This window comes from Lepidochelys kempii, chromosome 10 (genome assembly GCF_965140285.1).
Source record: "Lepidochelys kempii isolate rLepKem1 chromosome 10, rLepKem1.hap1, whole genome shotgun sequence".
Lineage (NCBI taxonomy): Eukaryota > Metazoa > Chordata > Testudines > Cheloniidae > Lepidochelys > Lepidochelys kempii.
The window spans coordinates 9,392,808-9,411,069 of record NC_136389.1 but is presented as its reverse complement, the minus strand read 5'-3'; the positions used below and the strand labels follow the sequence as shown (position 1 = coordinate 9,411,069).

At 45.1% G+C, this 18,262-nt stretch overlaps 1 protein-coding gene across 2 annotated transcripts in view; it reads right to left on the bottom strand.

Annotated features, from left to right (window-relative positions):
- RNF216 (ring finger protein 216) overlaps positions 1–18,262 on the bottom strand; it is a 120,802-nt gene that overhangs the window by 7,827 nt on the left and 94,713 nt on the right. For both annotated transcript variants that reach the window (XM_073361904.2, XM_073361905.2), the window contains 2 exons: positions 15,587–15,809; positions 1,898–1,967 (listed from right to left, as the gene is read on the bottom strand). In XM_073361904.2, coding sequence (XP_073218005.2) covers positions 1,898–1,967; positions 15,587–15,809 — 293 coding nt within the window. The remainder of the gene's footprint in view (positions 1–1,897; positions 1,968–15,586; positions 15,810–18,262) is intronic.

The following is an 18,262-nucleotide window of genomic DNA, read 5'->3' as shown; positions in this document are numbered from 1 at the left end:
AGGGGGGCAGGGCTCAGGCTTTTACCCCCCACTCCCTCTGCCTGGGGTAGAGGGGCTCGGTCTTCGGTCCCCCTTCCCAGGGTCATGTAGTAAATTTTTTTGGGGGGGGGGGGTCAGAGGTGGGTTGCAGTGAAATGAAGTTTGAGAAACCCTGGAGTAGCCCATCATAGGATGGGCAGGACTTGAAGCCTACAATTTCAAGTTTGCCATGCTAAGGAGCCCTGTGGAAGATGTGTGGGTGTACAGAGGGTCTAGCCATCAATATGTAGTCCAGACACGTCGATAAGATTACAGTGGATGAAGGTGATAATAAAAGTTCTGAATAGTTCAGGTTTAAAGAAAATTTAGTCAAAGCTACCAACTAGCAGGTCAGGCACTTGCCAGGCTCTGTCTCACTGCCAAGGGCTGTAAGAGGGAAATGGGAGAGGGGTAGTATCCACCCCGCCCTGTATGCCCTCATATGGGAGCAAGAGGAGGCACAAGGAATGCACATGTGCAGCTCTGCTGACACTGCTCCTCAAATTTCTGGTCTTGCAAGCATGAGGCACACGCAACCCTAAAGTGGGATCGACAGACAGATACTCCGCGAAGAACACTGATTTCTAATTACATCCTTTGCTGGATGGCAACAATTCTCAGAGAACTGCTCTGGTTTTCAGAGGTGCTGAGCAGCACTGGCATGCCTAGCAGAGCTTTGCAGGGAAGAGCATGGCACATCAGCATTACACTAGTTTTGAATCTGTAGCTGTCAGATACCTAAGGAGTTTCCTGCTCTTCCAGAATCCCCTCCCAGCTGCACTCATAGAATATCTAAATACACGGGACTGTGGACTCCTCTCCCCTTCCAGACCACACCTGTATGGGTAGAATCCCCCTTGGCTCCAGTGCAGGGAATCCCTCACCCCACAGAACTGTCCAGGCCCCGCTCTTTTAGGTTTGGACAATGAGGAGTACAAGGGGAGGCCCTAGTTGGGAGAGACTAGTTTTGTGGCTTTCCCTCAATTTGGTTCCTGATTCATCTTCATTTAGGTCTTATGAACTTCCTCCACAGCTTCCTGTCTTTGTTTTCATTTAATTTCGAAGACCAGAATCCGTCACAATTCAGATAATTTAGTTAAAAGACAACAGATTTTTGGACCGAGAAGTCTGACTTTCCTCTCCCTCTTCCTCAGGGGGAGCTCTTGGAGCCGGGAGGAGCCTCCGTTTTCTCTCCCACACTGTCCAAGAACAGGTGAGTGGCATAGTCTCCTGCCCTGAGTAGCCCACAAGCTGGAGCAACAGTGAGGCACAGGAATTTTCAACCAGTGTCATTTAGGCCTTTTCTGACCACCCCCAGGGTTAACGGCTTCAGCTCTAGAAGACACCCCAGCAAAGATCCCTATGCCCTGTCTCTACTAGCATTCCCACCACTGTGCAAGGCTTTTCATCCTTGCATTGCCAGAGATGGCCTCTGGGGTCATATATTGTAGCCACCCCCCTTTTGGCGAAGGACCAGAAAACATTTCCTTTAGAAACAACTGAAAACTCCTTAAGCTAAAGTGGTCACTTGAGAGACAAAGCACACCCTTCTGAGGCAATCCCAATATCTACAAGACAAGAGGACCAGAAAACAAACTAGTTCCTGCCTGGCAGATCAGAGCCATTACCTACTATGGACACAGCTAAGGCAGTCAGAAGTTTTTGTACAATATGAAACCAACAAACTTCTGTAGCAATACTCCAAATGAGACTTACTAGAGTGCTGTTATTACAAGGGAATTTGCAAAGAGCCTGGCCTTTGAAGATGCAACTAGGGACCAGAGACTCACCAGCAGCTTAGAAGCGCTTGCTCTCTCCTGGTGCCTCTAAAATCCACCCTGGATCCTCAGTTTTGTATGAGGGCAATTACATGACCTACCTCCATTTTTCTTCTTTTGCTCCTCTTCAGCCTCCTTCTGAATCTCCTGGATTATCTTCTCATCATCTTCCTAAATTACAAGGAAATAAACAAACGAACAGGTTAATAAACCAGTTACTGCTGCAAACAGATCTCTGCATTCTGACCAGGGCTAATGCAGTTTTGTGTGAGTGTTAAAAGTGAAACTGGCAGAGTGGTCCTCTTGCAACCACTCTACATTTTGTCAGAATAGCATCATCAACAATAGCAGTACTGCAGAACCGATTCTGTACAGAATCCAAGCCTACTCCACGGAGAATAATTAAGAGCCCTCGGATTACTTTTCAGCTGGATCAGTGTTAAAATTCACCAGCTTGACAAACCAGAGTGCAGCAGCGAAACACTCTCTCGTGTCCGGAAGAGTTGTTGGAGTGCTATTAATCTTTTAAAATGGCAATAGTCTATTAAATATTTACGCTACCACAACAGCTCCAGAGTGGTGGGCCCAACAACTGGATTAACACAACTTAAATCCTGGCTCTAGTAGCTGAATGCTGCACTAATGAGTCATTTAGATCTTATCTTGGATTCTGAGGACATGAATTCTAGCGTGTTTTTTAAAGCCATCTAGAAGTTACAGTAAGAATGTTCAGTTATATTATATAAAGGGATTTGCAGTATTGTTGTAACTGTGTTGGTTCCAGGATATTAGAGAGACAAGATGGTCTGAAGAAGAGCTCTGTGTAGCTCAGAAGCGTGTCTCTTTCACCAACAGAAGTTGGTCCAATAGGAGAGATTACCTCACCCATCTTATTCCTCTAATATAAAAGGGTTTGTGAGATCAAACTCGGGACTGAAAGATCCCTCCACATCCAGCAAGCATGTACACCCTGGGTCCTCCAATAACTTCTTCACTTCTTTTTCCTCCTCTTCAGCCTCCTCCTGAATCACTTGCATTACCCTTCTGCACCTCCTGGATTTGCGATAGCCTTGTGAATCCTATACATTTAGACAGTTGTGGTGGCTAATAGCTGGCATTTAGATAGATGGCCCTTTTCGTAAAATGATCAAAACACTTTACAAAGGTCTGTATGAGTGGCCCTCGAGGGAGGTGAAGTGATGGGGGCCGTAAGTACCCAGATAGATGAGAAAAGTGCCTAAGTGAGGGGAACTGATTCTGATACCCAGATGATCCCAATCAAGTTGATATCATTAAACTTAATACAAATCATTCTAATTTTAGTGTGAAAGCCAGGAATCATTTTGTTTGTTTCTTTTGATATCAACTATCCAGTTCTGCCTGCTCCATATCACTCTGATAATGGCTTTTCCATTACAGAACGGCAAGCAAGAACTGTCAAGGCAAATCAGATCATGTCATCAAAGGGCCAGTGAGATGGCTTCCTATTTGTGCCTAACAAAAGAACATTTGGGATGTTTGGTTGTAGAACCTATGTTTGTATTTATGGCCGTGAGTCTCTTAACCATTCTTTGCAATGTTACATTAAGGTTACTTTCTGCCAGCCATTGGAGGCTACCGAGATGAAACACTGACGCCCTGTCATATTTTGAGAAGAGCAGGAAATAAGCATTCTGACCAGCACCTCTTTCCTCAGCGATAGTTTCTAAAACCTAAGGCGTGGGAACTATTGCAGGACACAGAATATCTGCATTAGTCAGAAGCACTTGGGGGTCATTTGTGTAAGAAATAAAAGTTATGTTCTATTCAACTGTTGGAGAGTGCAGCTGGATATATGGGGAATTTAAACAGTACATTGCTCACAATATGTATGGCTCTAGTTAATTCTATCCATCTTATTTCCATTACTGCAAAACCCATACATTTCTTCTTGCAATTTTTTAATGTGGAAAATATCTTGTATTTTGGAAAGTGCTCTGGGACACTCCTGTGAAAGATGTTATGAGTGTGCACATATAAAAGTGATTGTAAGTTTTGCCAGATTCCTGATTCAGAGCTAGTCCTCCAGTACGTGTCAGGCAGTATTGGTGGCTAAGCTTTTTCAGGGTGTGTTCATGGGGGGGAGGGAAGATATCCTAATTGTCTCTGGGAAACCTTATCCTAATCGGCTTGATGGCTTTCTTCAGGATTCCTTCCCTGTCTTTGATTATTCTTCTGAGTCAGTGGTTAAATTTAAGTCTTTCCGAAACACTTCTTCATGGATTGTTAAGGACAGTCTACATATTGCCATGAAAGTGCTGAAGTACATCTATTTTATGGAATAAGCGTACCATAAATCATGCACAAGCTTTTAATTACCCTCTGAGTCCAAACTACAGATTCCAGATTGCTATTTTCCCTGACTGGGAGAGTCACAGAACACAGCATATAGTTAGGAAGAGGCAAACGGAGTTCAGAGGCATATCCAGTGTTGAGTTTTTATCTTCATCTCTGGCCTAGAATTCTCAGGCTACCAGTATTTTCCATTTTCAGCTGGTTTAAAATACTATTGAAATTGCAGTTTCACCACCCCCGTATTTCCACTTCTTGGACCAGCTGCATCTGAAAATCTGTATATAAAGGAACAGGTCACTACTTCTGCTAACCTTACCCTGCCCTCCTCCTCCACAGAAAGGGTATAGCCTGCAGCTTGTTTTATCCTAAGCAACACCCCCACCCCAACAACATGCAATTGCTAGGCCCTAGCCAGGAGCCATTCTTCTGCATACCAGCTCTCTCGTAAGAGTTTGGGGATAAAGCCATGGAGTGCTCCCCCTGGAATAGCTTGCTCCTGCCACGTACGTCGGGGGTTCTCAACCTTTTCCTCTCTGAAGCCCCCCTCAACATGCTATAAAAACTCCAGGGCCCAGCAGGTGGCGGGGGGGGGGGGGCTCGGACATAGACATAGTTTGACTTCCATTGCGGTGGTGGGGGTGGGCAGGGGCCAGTGGGGCTCAAGCCACCTCCGCATGGTTGGGTCCAGGGAGGGAACACTACCTCCACCCCCTGACTCACCTCAGCAGGCCACCCAGCCAGTCTGAGTTTGGAAGGGGGGAGGGGGGGCAGGGGGCAACCAAAAATATAACTCAAAGGTGGGGGGCTTAGCTCAAAAAGTTTGAAACCAGCTTAGGGTGCAGGGAGGGGATAGCTAGGGGCTGTGTGCAGGCAGGAGGGGTAGCTCAAGGTGTAAGGAAGGGGTAGCTGGGGCTGTATGCACACAGGGGGTGGCTGTGGGCTGAGGGAGGGAGTGGCGAGGGGCTGTGTGAGGGCAGTGGTAGCTCAGGGTGCAGCGAGGGGGTGGCAAGGGGCTGTGTGCGGGCAGCAGGGTCAGTGGGGCTGTGTGAGAGCAGGGGGTAGCTCAGGGTGCAGCGAGGGGGTGGCGAGGGGCTGTCTGCGGGCAGGGGGTAGCTCAGGGTGCAGCGAGGGGGTGGCGAGGGGCTGTGTGCGGGCAGCAGGGTAGGTGGGGCCGTGTGCGGGCAGGGGGTAGCTCAGGGTGCAGGGAGAGGGGTATTAGGGGCTGTGTGCTGGCAGGGCTCCCCTGCGGTCCCTGTTCCCAGAGTGGTTGCCAGCCATGAAGCCAGGTCCCCCCCACCCAGGCAGCTCTTACCAGCTGCCTCTGCGGGAGCAAAGGGGGCTGGGAGCTGAAGGAGCAGCTTCAACCCGGGGCACCAGCAGGAGAGGAGGGAACGCTGCCGCTGCCTGCTCCATGGCACCAGCCAGAGCACCAGTTGCCCCGCACTGCCCGGCTCCGGCTTCCTATCTCCGACCTGGCTGGGGAGAGGAGATGGGGCTGCCCCAGGGACTGCCATATTCTTGTGCTGCAGTTTGGGGCGGGGGGGAGGAGGGGGAGAGGAGAAAAGGGCGCCAATGCCCTCCATGTCCCCAACTCTTCCCATGGACTCAGGGTTTCTGCCTCACAGGGGGTGCCAGGGATCAGGGCTTCAGCCCCACGCCTCCCAGCTTCAACCCTGCAGTGGGTGCCGGGGATCTCTGGGTTTCAGCCACGGGGCCCTGCGGCCCTCTTGAAAGAGCTCACAGACCCCTGGTTGAGAACCGCCGATGTACATGATGCGGTTTTACCACCACTCAGCAAGGAAAGATTCATCTTTAGGAGATTCCTACCTCCTGAGCAAAGAGAATGCTTTTTGTGTCACTCAGTGACAATCCCAAAGCCCTGCTGACTTGTATAATTTCTGTGTACATTGTGGATTCTGCAGACACACTTGTCACAGTAGCTCAATTCCATGGATGACGTCTGAAGCGGATACATCAACAGATACATAATCTCGCACACAATCCCCAGGGTCCCACAGCAGCTCTCTCTACAACCCACTTCCTCAGGAGCCAGAGAGAAAAGGTAGGCCTTACAGCACACCCTGGAGACTAAAACTCTGACTGTTACAGACCAGGGGGAAGAAGTGAGTTCCAGAAGCTTGAGGCCCTAATGAAGAACACTCTGCCAGCCACACCCTCTCTTATATTGAGGGGGCTTCTGTTCAGATGCCTCAGCTGACCACAACTGTGGCAACATAGCACAGGGAAAGATGGAATCTCTTAGGTAGGTAGGCAGGCCCCAGCCCACCTAGGGTTTTATAGATCAAAAGTAACGTCTGAAGATCAATGCAGAAACCCAAAGGCAGTCAAGTGCAGGTCATAGAGCTCAGGTTTAATATGCTCCCAGAAAACGACACTGCTTAACAAGTTAGCCGCTGAATTCTGATGCAGTCAGGCAGCAATGAAGCAGTCAACTTTTCCATTGTGAAATCCAATTTTCAGGAATATTTATAATTAATTCCACATTTTGTGCACTGCAAAGCCACAGCCTAGAACCATTTTCCACCCACCTTCGAGAAGAGCGATGTCTACAAATGTAAGCGTACAAAAAAAAAGCCAATAAAACACACTTTCCCACTTAAAATCAAACCCTGCATTAAAACTTTGGCAAGTGCTTAATAGGGTTTAATTACTATCAGTAGTTAAGAAAAGTGCATACCAGCTGGAACACTGAGGCACAAAAACTGATGCAATGTGTGAGCAATAAGAGAGACTTTAGGACATTCTTGTGGAGGAAAAGTTAACACCAAAAGCGCCGACTGTTATATGTACACAGTTACAGGTCAGAATTAAAATCTGACAAAACAATTCTTACTCCAGAGATCCTAGTGCTGTAAATGATCACCACTTATAATAGGAATGCTCTCACATGTTACTGCTATGCCCCTACAGCAGAAGCTATTCCATGATCCCCTGATAATCAACAGAATAAAGTAGGCAAACTCATCTGTAAACTCATCTGTAGGCCAAGCTATTCCCCCCACCCCAACTCCTATCTCCCAAAAAACCCCAAGAACAGTTTTCACTAGTGCTTCACCTGCAGCTGCTCTTTGCTCTGAAAAGACTTCCGGTGCAGCTCCAGGTGTGATGTTCCAGCGTGGTTTACTGATTCCTTCTGCAGTGGACATACTTCCTTTGGGCATTTATTGACCAAAGATCTATTGTTGTTACTGGGACAGCAGGCATTCTGTAGATTTCCCCCCTTTTCCCATTTGTAGATTATACACAGATTTATCAGTCCTCTTTAGTTCTTAAAAGGAGTGATATAAATACTAGTAAGGTACGCAGCACAACACGGGGTTGGAAATTTAGCCATTCTGCTTGTACTTGAACTTCAGCACTTCACGGAAACAGCAAACATAAGCTACACTGACTGGCACTCAGAACGAGTATTGATAGAAGCCGTGCATGAAGCAGTAACAATTCAGGTCCCAATACTGGTCTATTAAAAAAGGCGGCCACATGAAAGATGTATGGCACTAAACTTGCCATAGGAGGTTACAATCCTGGATGAGCTTCCCTTTGTGCTCACCAGCCTGCTGTGATAGATCCAAACCTTGGATCCCCCATAAAGCAGCAACACTGTCTCTAGGCCTCTAAGCACACTCTCGGGGTGCAGAACCTCTATCTAGCACTCCTTCCTGGGAAATTGGACTCCACAGTCCAATTGCCTAGGTCATCCCCAAACCTTTCCAGTAGCAACAGCATGCTCCCCAGGGCTAGACCCTCCGAATTACTATTTCATCCTTCAGAGACACTGTGACAATTAAAGAAATGCATGCACAGACTTTGCAAAGAAATTTCTCAATCAAACACTCTTTACATAGACTAAGCACATGAGATACATACATCTATGGAAGAATAAAAAATATGCATTGCAATCTCTCCCTTCAGTGTCCTCACTGCTCAGAAAGTCTTGCCTTCTTGTTCCTGTAATTGAGAGCATCTCCCTTTTATAAAAGTTCCAGTCCCTCCCTTGTCAGGTGACACCCCTCTCCAAGGAGCTTCAAATTCACTATCAGGTGATTTGTTGCTTTGTTACAGCCCACTTGAAGTCCACACTGGGAAAACTGGTGCCCCTTGGCTGCAGCCAACTGACTGTTTTAAGGTGCTTCCATTTGAATGGAAGACCATCCATTGAATGTAATGACTCCTGATTGGTCTCCTAGTGGACAGAGAGAGACCCTGATAACATCTACTGGATAACCCAGTCCAACATGGAGGTTAAAAAAAGGCAAAAAGGCAGGCATGGTGCATTTTAGAATCAAAATGATGCTCATAAAACAAAATGGAGTTTGCAGAATGATGGAGACATATCCAGACATACAGTAAATCTGTCACACAGGGCTTCTGTGAGGAGTAGGCAGTTTCTGAGCATCATTTTGCAGACATGATCAAACAATTTTCCACATTACAGACTTGTGTGGAACTCACTGCAACAATAATTGAGAGCAACAGTTTGCGGCATGAAAACAGTACTGGACATCTACATGGATAACAAGAACATCCAGAGTTCTAACTGGAAGGATTAAAAGAATTAGAGTTCTAGAAAGGATATAAACTCCCCTGCTTCTGGGCATAAATCAACCTCTAACTGAAGGGAATTAATAAGAGAAATTCCTTCTGGGCAAGTCATTCCATAACTGCTTACTGTAGCATCTCTTGCAGCTTCTTCTACAGCATCTGGTACTGGCCATTGTTTGAGACAGGATACTGAACTATATGAACCGTTAATCTGATCTGGCAATTTTTGTGAGCCTATAATTGCTAGTGTTAAGCAGGTGAAGCCAAAAGATGAACTCGATGTTTCCAGACACGATAAAAACTATTTACAATCAAGGACAAGGCACCCTCCCTTTCTCCAAGAAAGTAACCAGAGGGTTAAGATTATGCACCCTTACTGTGTTGGCAGAGTTTACCAGACTAGTAGGCAAGACCAGGGAAGAGGTTAGGAAGGACTAATCCTTGGGTGCCAACAAAACCATGTTACACAATGTGCCTCCAAGTAAAGCAGCAAGCACAATCTATAGTGTTTATCAGTGTTATGCATCCCAACAGATTTAATGAGAAAAAAAAAAAAGAATCATCAGCCAATAATTCCAGTCGGTCTGTTCACCGGCTGCACAAATTCAAGCTAATCACACCAAGTTGGTACCGGTCCCCTCTGGCTTGTTAACAGTAGGAAATCTATGGTTCTCTTAGCCTCCTCTACAGCACCAAGCAGGGTTCACACATTAAGATCACATAGGCACAGGATCCATTTCTGTGATGATGGTAGCGCAGGGGGGTGGGGGGGCAGACGACTTTGCTTATCTTGGTCCTTATATACAAGTCTCTTATATATGAAGTATAAGGAGGTGCCAAGCGAAAAGCAATTAGGCCCTGCAGGGATTCATTTACATCAATGACCGCAGACACCACATCACAAAGTTGCCCAAGACCTATTAAAATATTCTGCATTTTAAATGGCAACACAAGACTAAGGGCTTGTTTACACTGGCACTTTATCCTGCTGCAATTTTCTCGCTCAGGGGTGTGAAAAAAACACCCCCATGAGCACTGCACGTTTCAGCGCTGTAAAGTTCCAGTGTAGACAGTGCACCAGTGCTGGGAGCCGCACTTCTCGCGGAGGTGGTTTTTTGTTTTGTTTTTTTAAGAGCGCTGGGAGAGCTCTTTCCCAGCGCTCTGCCACGACTACACAAGCCACATTAAAGTGCTTTAATGTTGCCAGTATAGACTAGCCCTTAGATCTGGCCCCGAATCCAGTACGTGGGTATGCAAACAGTGTCTCAGCAAGTTCTACCAGTCAAATGAAAGTCGTGACACAGAGTAGAACCAAGAAGAGTGCTGGACTGTCAGCTGACCGGTTTTCTACTTTGAGGGGTTCCAAAAACAAGGGAAGGCTCTGGTTACATCTTAGAGAAAGACCGCTCTTCCTTTCAGCTGCTTCCCCTTTGAGTTCAGAGGAATGCACAAAGCATTATGCCAAGCACGGAGGAAAAGGATGGCTCTGATTTAGCGCTCGTGGCAGATTCGTGGAGAGATTAAATAAAGAGCTGGGTTCAGTTGCTAGGGAAAGTACCTCTTCATTGCAACAAATGGAAAGCAAATTCTGACAATGCTTTTAAGGAGGCGCATCTACTGCCTCAGCAGCATTGTGCATGCACACAGTGAAGTCAAAAACACCAGGGAAGAGAAACCGCAGTGTCAAAGGAGAAAGGAAAGATTCACAAGTCACAGACAGAGGCTAAATCCCAACCGCAGCTCCCAAAATAGAATCTATTTTATGCTATCAATGAAGCTTTTCAAAATACTGTTTTATCTACAGGGTTTTTTGTACCATCTTTAATTACCGAACGTCACTGAAAAATGTCTGCCAGCCTCATGCGAAAGGAGAAAGGACAGACCCACTAATTGTTTCTGGGTTGAGTTTTTTTGCTTTAGAAAAATAACTCTGAATGGGTTTATCCACGAGGGCCTCCCTTTCTGGGCTGTTTAATGCTCTCTTTTTTCCATGTATGTGTGGCCACAGCCGTTATTAATAAACTTGAAATGATTTCATGAAAGAGACTGCCACAGGATTAAAGGTTTTGTTTCAAATCATTCCCAGATCAGCTGTGGAGAGCCTGAGGAGCACCAGACGCAGACTATTTCTTGTGTGTTCCTTCATGCAACAGGAAAGGGGGATAAAGGCAGCTCTGTGTCATAAATGGGGTAGGGGAGACACAGTACTGCAGGAAGAGGGGGGTGCTGCTAGAGAACACATTGGCATAAGAACGTAACAGCCATAGTGTATCAGATCCATGGTCCATCTAGCCCAGTATGCAGTCTTCGGACAGTGACCACTGCCAGATGCTTCAGAAGGAGTGAACAGAACAAGGCACTTTATCAAGTGATCCACCCCCTATCATCCAGGCCCAGCTTCTAGCAGTCAGGTGTTTAGGGATACCCAGAACATGGGGTTGTGTCTCTGACTATCTTGACTAATAGTCATGGACGGACCTATCCTCCATGAACTTATCTAATTCTTTTTTGAACCCAGTTATACTTTTAGCCTTCCTAACATCTCCTTGCAACAAGTTCCACAGGTGGACAGTGCATTGAGAGACACCCTCCAAGAATTTTCATAGATTGGAGAGGCATGATTTCCTTTTACAGAAGCCGTGTTGACCCTTCCCCAACATACCACGTTCATCTATGTGTCTGATAATTCTGTTCTTTACTACAGTTTCAAACAATTTGCCGGGCACTGAAGTCAGATTTACCAGTCTGTAATTGCCAGGATCACCTCTACAGCCCTTTTGAAAAAACTGGCATCACATTAGCTATCCACCAGTCATCTGGTACAGAGGCTGATTTAAGCAACAGGTTACATACCACAGTTAGTAGTTCTGGAATTTCATATTTGAGTTTCTTCAGACCTCTTGGGTGAATACCATCTGGTCCTGGTGACTTACTACTGTTTGGTTTATCAATTTGTTCCAAAACCTCCAACAGTTCCTCAGATTTGTCACAAAGAGATGCAGAGTTATTAAAATAACAACCATTCAGTTTTAAGGGGCCTGAGTGGATTATATGTAATAACCACAGTATTATGACTAAGGCATTTTAGAGTTTGTGGTCCCACATTAGACTAAACTGGTTTCTAGAGTGAGTCGTCACGCCCACCCCCACGAGCAGAGTTAAAGTTGTTTGAGTGCCTTAATTGTACATTTCTTACCTTAACATGTCTGGAGTTCTTTTATGTATAAGCTTAACTCTGAATTTCCTCTGTTTACAATGCTTGATTTTGGGATAATTGTAACATCTGTGGAATGATTTTTGCCTTAAGTTACTCAAGCATACTCTCAAATTTAACTTCAGCTTAACTTAGTTTGTTTGGGAATTTCCTAAGTGTTTTACAATGTCATAAACCCTAAACAAGAAACTCAACATGAAGGCTACCATGCAATATTTCCAATAATTTGAAGACAGGTAATATTAAACAAATATTTTTAAATTTTTAAACTTCTAAGGGCAGATTCACTGGTTCACCAAAACAGTCAAACTGCCTGAGTCATTAGGGTTTACAGCTGTGTCGCATCACCAGTTCAGCACAGACCAGCTGAGCATACTGGTAAAATCTGACCCTTAATCTGCAACTGATTTATGGGCTTAGAAGGTGGCCTTAGTGAGACCAGCAATGTGTGACGGGGGACAGGGAACGAGAGTCCCAAAGTCTCTATGCTTTAAAGGACTCCCCCAGCAGCACTGCCTAAGTGTGCAATGGAATTGGGGCTGCAGTGTCATGGAAAGCCTTTCAAGCTAGCATGTGGCCACAGAACATCTGAAGTGACAGCTGGGCCAAGCAGTTTACCAATGAGAGCTGTCAGCATGTGAGTCCAGTCTCCCTCATATCCTTAACTCATGACAACCAACAGAATTATTGAATGCAAATTAGCTGCAGAGGTGATAATTGGTTAAATTATCCCATATGTCACAATGGCCCCACTTAGTAGTTGCCTGAGCTTGTCTGTAGCTTATATAACCATAACCATTAGATACAATCACTAATAACTTAGCTTAGTTACAACTTAATCTTTTAAAATATTGCCTATGGACCAGATTTAAATTAGTTGTATTATATAGAAAGATTTAAGTGCCTGCATTATTCTGGTAAGATCATTTGGGACAAAGAATGAAAATGCTAAATGTTTTAAAGGACTCAGTTTTTAATTAATTTTTAACAAACTGATTAACAGATTCATTTGTATAGTCTCAGAAGACTCATTCTAGACTCAGAGTGAGTGTTCAAAGTTTGGGGAAGGATACATGGTATTTTTCATGCAAAACAGAGGTTACATGCCTGGCTCTAAGGGCAAAACAGAAATTGGTCTTAACTATAGGGTCTCTACCAACGCTTCCATAATGGATTCTTCACCAAGGCTATCCATCATCCCAAAATGTAACAGCAAGTTAAAATGCATATTCATGAAATAAAAATGAGCAAGGTGGACTCCTGCACCATAGCTACCATTTCTTGCTCTGTTAATAAGACAACCAGAATGTGGTAACTCTGTTTCCCCAACCTAAGTAGTGGGGGAAAGGGAGATGCTGAACTAGTCCAGGGTGTACATTTATAGACAAAAAAGGAGCAGTGAAGGTGGAGAAAGCAGCTTGCTTCTAGATCTGCCCTGCCTCTAATAAAAGCCACACTTGAATGCACACGTCCATTTCATGATTGCAGCACTCCCTAATACTGACAGCTAGGCAGGAGCTGCTCGCATGTACAGGGCTGCAGATTCAGGAAGCAGCTGAGTGGCTCAAGCATTTCTTCTCTGTAGCCTTAGCACAAAGTTTGCTAACAAGGGCACATGATCCAGTCCTACAGATCCAATCATGGACACCCCAACTCCATACCAAGCAGCATGGAGCCTTCTGTTGATTAAGGAATAAAGAGGGTTAGAAAGGAAAGAAAAAAAATAAAAAGGATTACACAGAAAAGGGGTGAAAGGGACACACAAATGACAATGGTGCCCAGACATGGAGCAAGGGGGCACAGTGCTGAGCAGGGTACCAATTCACTGAAATGATGTCTCCACCAAGACAGAGGATAGAAGCCGGATAGGGTTCCTGATGTTCTTCTGCCTCTCTCGATTTCCCCTTATGAGATACACAACTCACTTTGCATCTTGCATTTCTTGACCTTGGGTTACTTTCTCTGTATTGTTCTTTCCCCTCCACCAAACTCCCCATACTAGAACAGAGCTGGGGCACGGCTGAATTAGCTGCCCTAAACCCTTTCACCTATTCTGTTTGAAACTTTTTTTTTTAAAAAAAAGAGTTAATACACCAAAGATCCATTTACAATTTCAGCTTAAAAGCCTACACTGTCCCACGTGTTTCATGGCACCCCTGTACACACGGAACAGAGAACTCAGCCAGCTTCAGCTCCTCGGCTAGCCAACGCTTTTTCATCCAAGGAAGTTGGCAGTGCCACCTCCCAGCTGAGAGTGGGAAATTTTGCTTTGCCACATTGGTTAATTAACCAGAGGAAGAGGGCTAGATGACAGTATAGTCTTTGTTTTATTTTAAGTACAGTATGAGCTTTTTGAATGCCCTCGTGTTCTCCCCAACTCTGCAGAGATGTCATTGCTGAATACAATCAGCAGCCTTGTTGGAACGAGGAAGCGCTACTGTTCCTGACTTGCGGAATCAGGTCCCGCTGGGGAACGGAACAGTGGAATTAGACTGTTTGGACACCGAAGGAATGGGCATCAGAAGTACTTTGGCTGTGGCATGGGGAAAAGGTGTAGTTAGCTCACGGTCTGGCTTTGTTCTGGGCAACAACTATTCAGTGCTGGGAGAAATCAGGGAAAAGGCAACTCTTGGGGGGGATGGCAGTTTAAACCAGCGATTGAACCTAGCTGGGTTCAGAATTCTTTAGAAACTCTTGAGAGCCTGCAGGGCGAGGGGAGGGACTGTGGGGATGCCAGTCTAGTGTTCACCTAAAGGATGGCAGCAACTCAGGGCAGTTCACAGAGTAAGGAAGTCAAAGAGGTGCATGCATTCCCTGCGTAAAGATGAACCAGTGAAGCTCTGGTAACCCACTGTGCACCTAGTGTGGCTACTCCTTCAAGGGTGAAGAGTCTGAACCAGTCAAGCTCAAGCAAGTACTGGGGAAAACCAGCTTGCAGCTTTGCTGTTTGAAGGCTGCTTCCTGGTAGCAGGAAGCTCTCAACTCCCTTCTTCTGCCCCCATCCCATTTTCTGGCTTTGTACAACTGAAAATCTTCAGGAACGTGACTTCCCTAATTATTATACCTATTACAGCCTTCTCCACAGGTTAAAGCTACGCTTCAGTCCTTCTCAGTCTAAGCACTGCCAAAAGCAGCAAGAGGGGACATAACTGATACATTATACCAGTAACTTTGTACCTTTGACTTTCAGGCACTTTACAAACAAACATTCATTCATCCATCCCCACCCAGAGTCACAATACCCACATCTGATTGGTAATCAAGCACAGAGAACAAATGATTTCCCCAAAAGTCAAACAAACAATGAGTCGGACACAGAACTGGGAATAAATCCCTGGAATCCAAACTCCCATCCTCTGCTCTAACTACTACATATACTTCTCACTCCTTCTTGCTGCATGCCTGTCCCGCTACCCAGATGCCATGATCATTTTTCTTAGCATTCCCGACTGGAGAACCATCTTTACAAGAAGTCTTTCAGTTTTTTCTTTGTTAAAGGGAGTGCTGGGGTCCTTTAGCAAAGCAATTTGGCTGGCCCTGATGAAAGGAAACTGTTGTGCTGTCTTAAACCTGCACCTATGCTGATCTGTAAACAGAGCTCATACAGTGGAGAGCTCCTAACACAAGGCATTAACACTCAACAGTGATTGCAATATTCCATGATTTGTTAATCACTTACCGTGGGGTCAGTCCAGAGAGAGCATTTTGCACAATCCTGGCAAGGGGCCCCTGGTGATCGAGGGTGTTGGCAGAAGTGGTCATACCCATTAATGGAGGCTCGGCAGAGGTAGCACATTTGGGCACCACAACGACAGGACATGCGGTTGCAACCCTCAGATTTAATTAGGCCAGTCCCACACTTATGGCATTTTCTAATTCGGGCTGCAGTCATTTTTTCTTCTCTGCAACATAAGAGGGGTAAAAGGGAAGAAGTCGGAATTGCTATGTTTGCTTTGCCTATTCTCAGCGTGAGTAACGAGAACCCACCTCTCTCAATAGCACTTTTCCTAATTTCCCCCTCACTTCTTAGACAGTCCTGTTTCTCCCTACTTCGTCTCTAAAGCCTTGTGTTGTTCCAAGGAGGTCTGGGCTGAACTCCATTTGGAGTCGACCCTTGATGAGTAGAAAACAAATTGAGTGAAAGGAATTTAATCACTGGTCACATTCTACAGGCTTAAATCTGGTTTCCAAGTGAGCCAAAATGCAGCAGGGCTAAGCTCTGGCTTGGAAAGAATTTCAAACCAAAGTCAAAGGGCACATGATTCTTGACTTGGGCTGCACAGAAATATAGTCAAGGAGATAAAGGTGCAGGGAAAGCAAACTGTGTAATGTCATTCACGAACTACAGCTCTTGTGTCTGGCTGTTGCTTTGGTTACCAAGTTGCCATGAACATATTTTTCAATTTTTAGTCGGCTAGGCATGAGATTTTTTTGACATTACTTTTTTTATTCACCAGAAATTAAAGAAAAATCAAGTCTTTCCTATGGAAAATGGGCATTTTATCCCTCAAGTCTGCCCCCATTCCCACACAGACTTTCTAGATGTTACTGTTCAAAGATATGCACATAGGTTTTATTATAGCATGGAATACAAGCTGGAATCCAGAACATTATCTGGAAGTGTTTAGTTCTAACAATGGCACTGCACAACCCATCCCTCTGGGAGACGGCTTGCGGACAATGGACATAATTCTAGGATTATAATTCTTGGGGTATAATCCACTGGAAAGGCTCCATTAACTATATTATCTTAGTGTGGGACTTGGAAGGAAAAGTCTTGGCAATTAGTTCCTGTCACCACAAGGGCTGAGAAATCTATTTCTGATTATGAGATCCATCTTACTGAGCTTTAGGCCAGGCTAAACCCTTGAACTTGCCACCTAGGAGAAAGAGAGGCTAGCAAAGTCCAAACCAGTAGGTTGGAGACTGTAGAAACTGTCACGGTAGCTGAGTGGAGGTGCTGCACTGAAATTGAAAGAGATGGATTCCTTTGCCTCTGCTGGCTAGGCTGTGTATGGAACACGCTGTGTATGGAACACATTTCCATGGGGCGAGTGGGTGAGTGGGCATGTGTGTCTCAATCTAGTTATCCTAGTGGACTTGTGATGTGGACACAAGTTCAGCACACAATCAGCCTGATCAAAGCAGTCTGGAACTCATCAGCAGAGGCTATGTTGTACTGAGGTGCGCTCACAGAGCAGTGTGGAGACAGGCTTTACAGCAACAGCCCATAATATACCTTGCTCTCGCCAGCATCATTAATTTCTCACAATTCAATGAACATCAACTTCAGACCTAGCGTAAATTTTATAGTTTAGTGGCTAATGAACTAGTATCCACAACCTCTCTGAATTTCATCCAGATACTTGGATCTGTATTAGGAAGAAACAGAAAAAGCAGTCCATGGAACTGAATCTGCTCTGATTGCTGCTCCTCCCTCGTCCTCTTAACAGGATGCTGTTTGTACATTTTTGGAAACTCCGAACAAGGCAGGAAGCTAGGCCTGAACTCCAGCTGTGCTTCCTTTTCCTTATATTCAACAGGAAGCTTTATTGTCTTCACATGTGAAATCTCCTCTGGACAACTACCGAAGGCAAAACTCTGTTAAAGGATTTAAAGCTATGTTTTCCCTTCTTATTTGGGACATGACAGTCACAATACTCCTACTTCCCCTTTTCTACTGGGAAAGGAGTGGCAGAAAGATACTGAATGATGTCCATGAAAGTTAATATTTTGCTGAAAATTTATGTACCAAGGGATGAATGGAGATGCTTCACTTGAACTCTCAATGCTAAAACCTCCACAGTTCGATTCTAGTATTGAAACTCAATTTCTGCCTGCCCCAAGCACAGTAAATACCAGATCAGAGATGACAAAATACAATATTACTAGAGACTGGGATACACCCAAGAGAAGACACACCAAATTAACAGCAGCAGACTATTTTATTTCCAGTATGCCAGACCAGCAGTTTGGTATCGCAACCCCCACTTCCTTTCTACAATGAGCATCACAGGACTGGAAGGGCCCTCAAGAGGTCATCTAGTCCAGTCCTCTGCACTCAAGGCAGGAGTACGTATTATCTAGACCATCCCTGACAGGTGTTTGTCTAACCTGCTCCTGAAAAATCTCCAATGACAGAGATGCCAGAATATTTTGGCTGTTGCTACTGTATGGAGAAAGTTCAGACACAAAAGAGATTTTATGAAACTCCTTACATTTCAGCATCTGCGTTTCAAATGAAGATCTGAAAAAATCTTCACAAAATAATCCCTAGCTTGTAATAGCATGTAAAATAGGTGTGTGTGTAAATGTACGTCCACATCTCCATTTATGCAGAAGAGGAAGCCAGAGG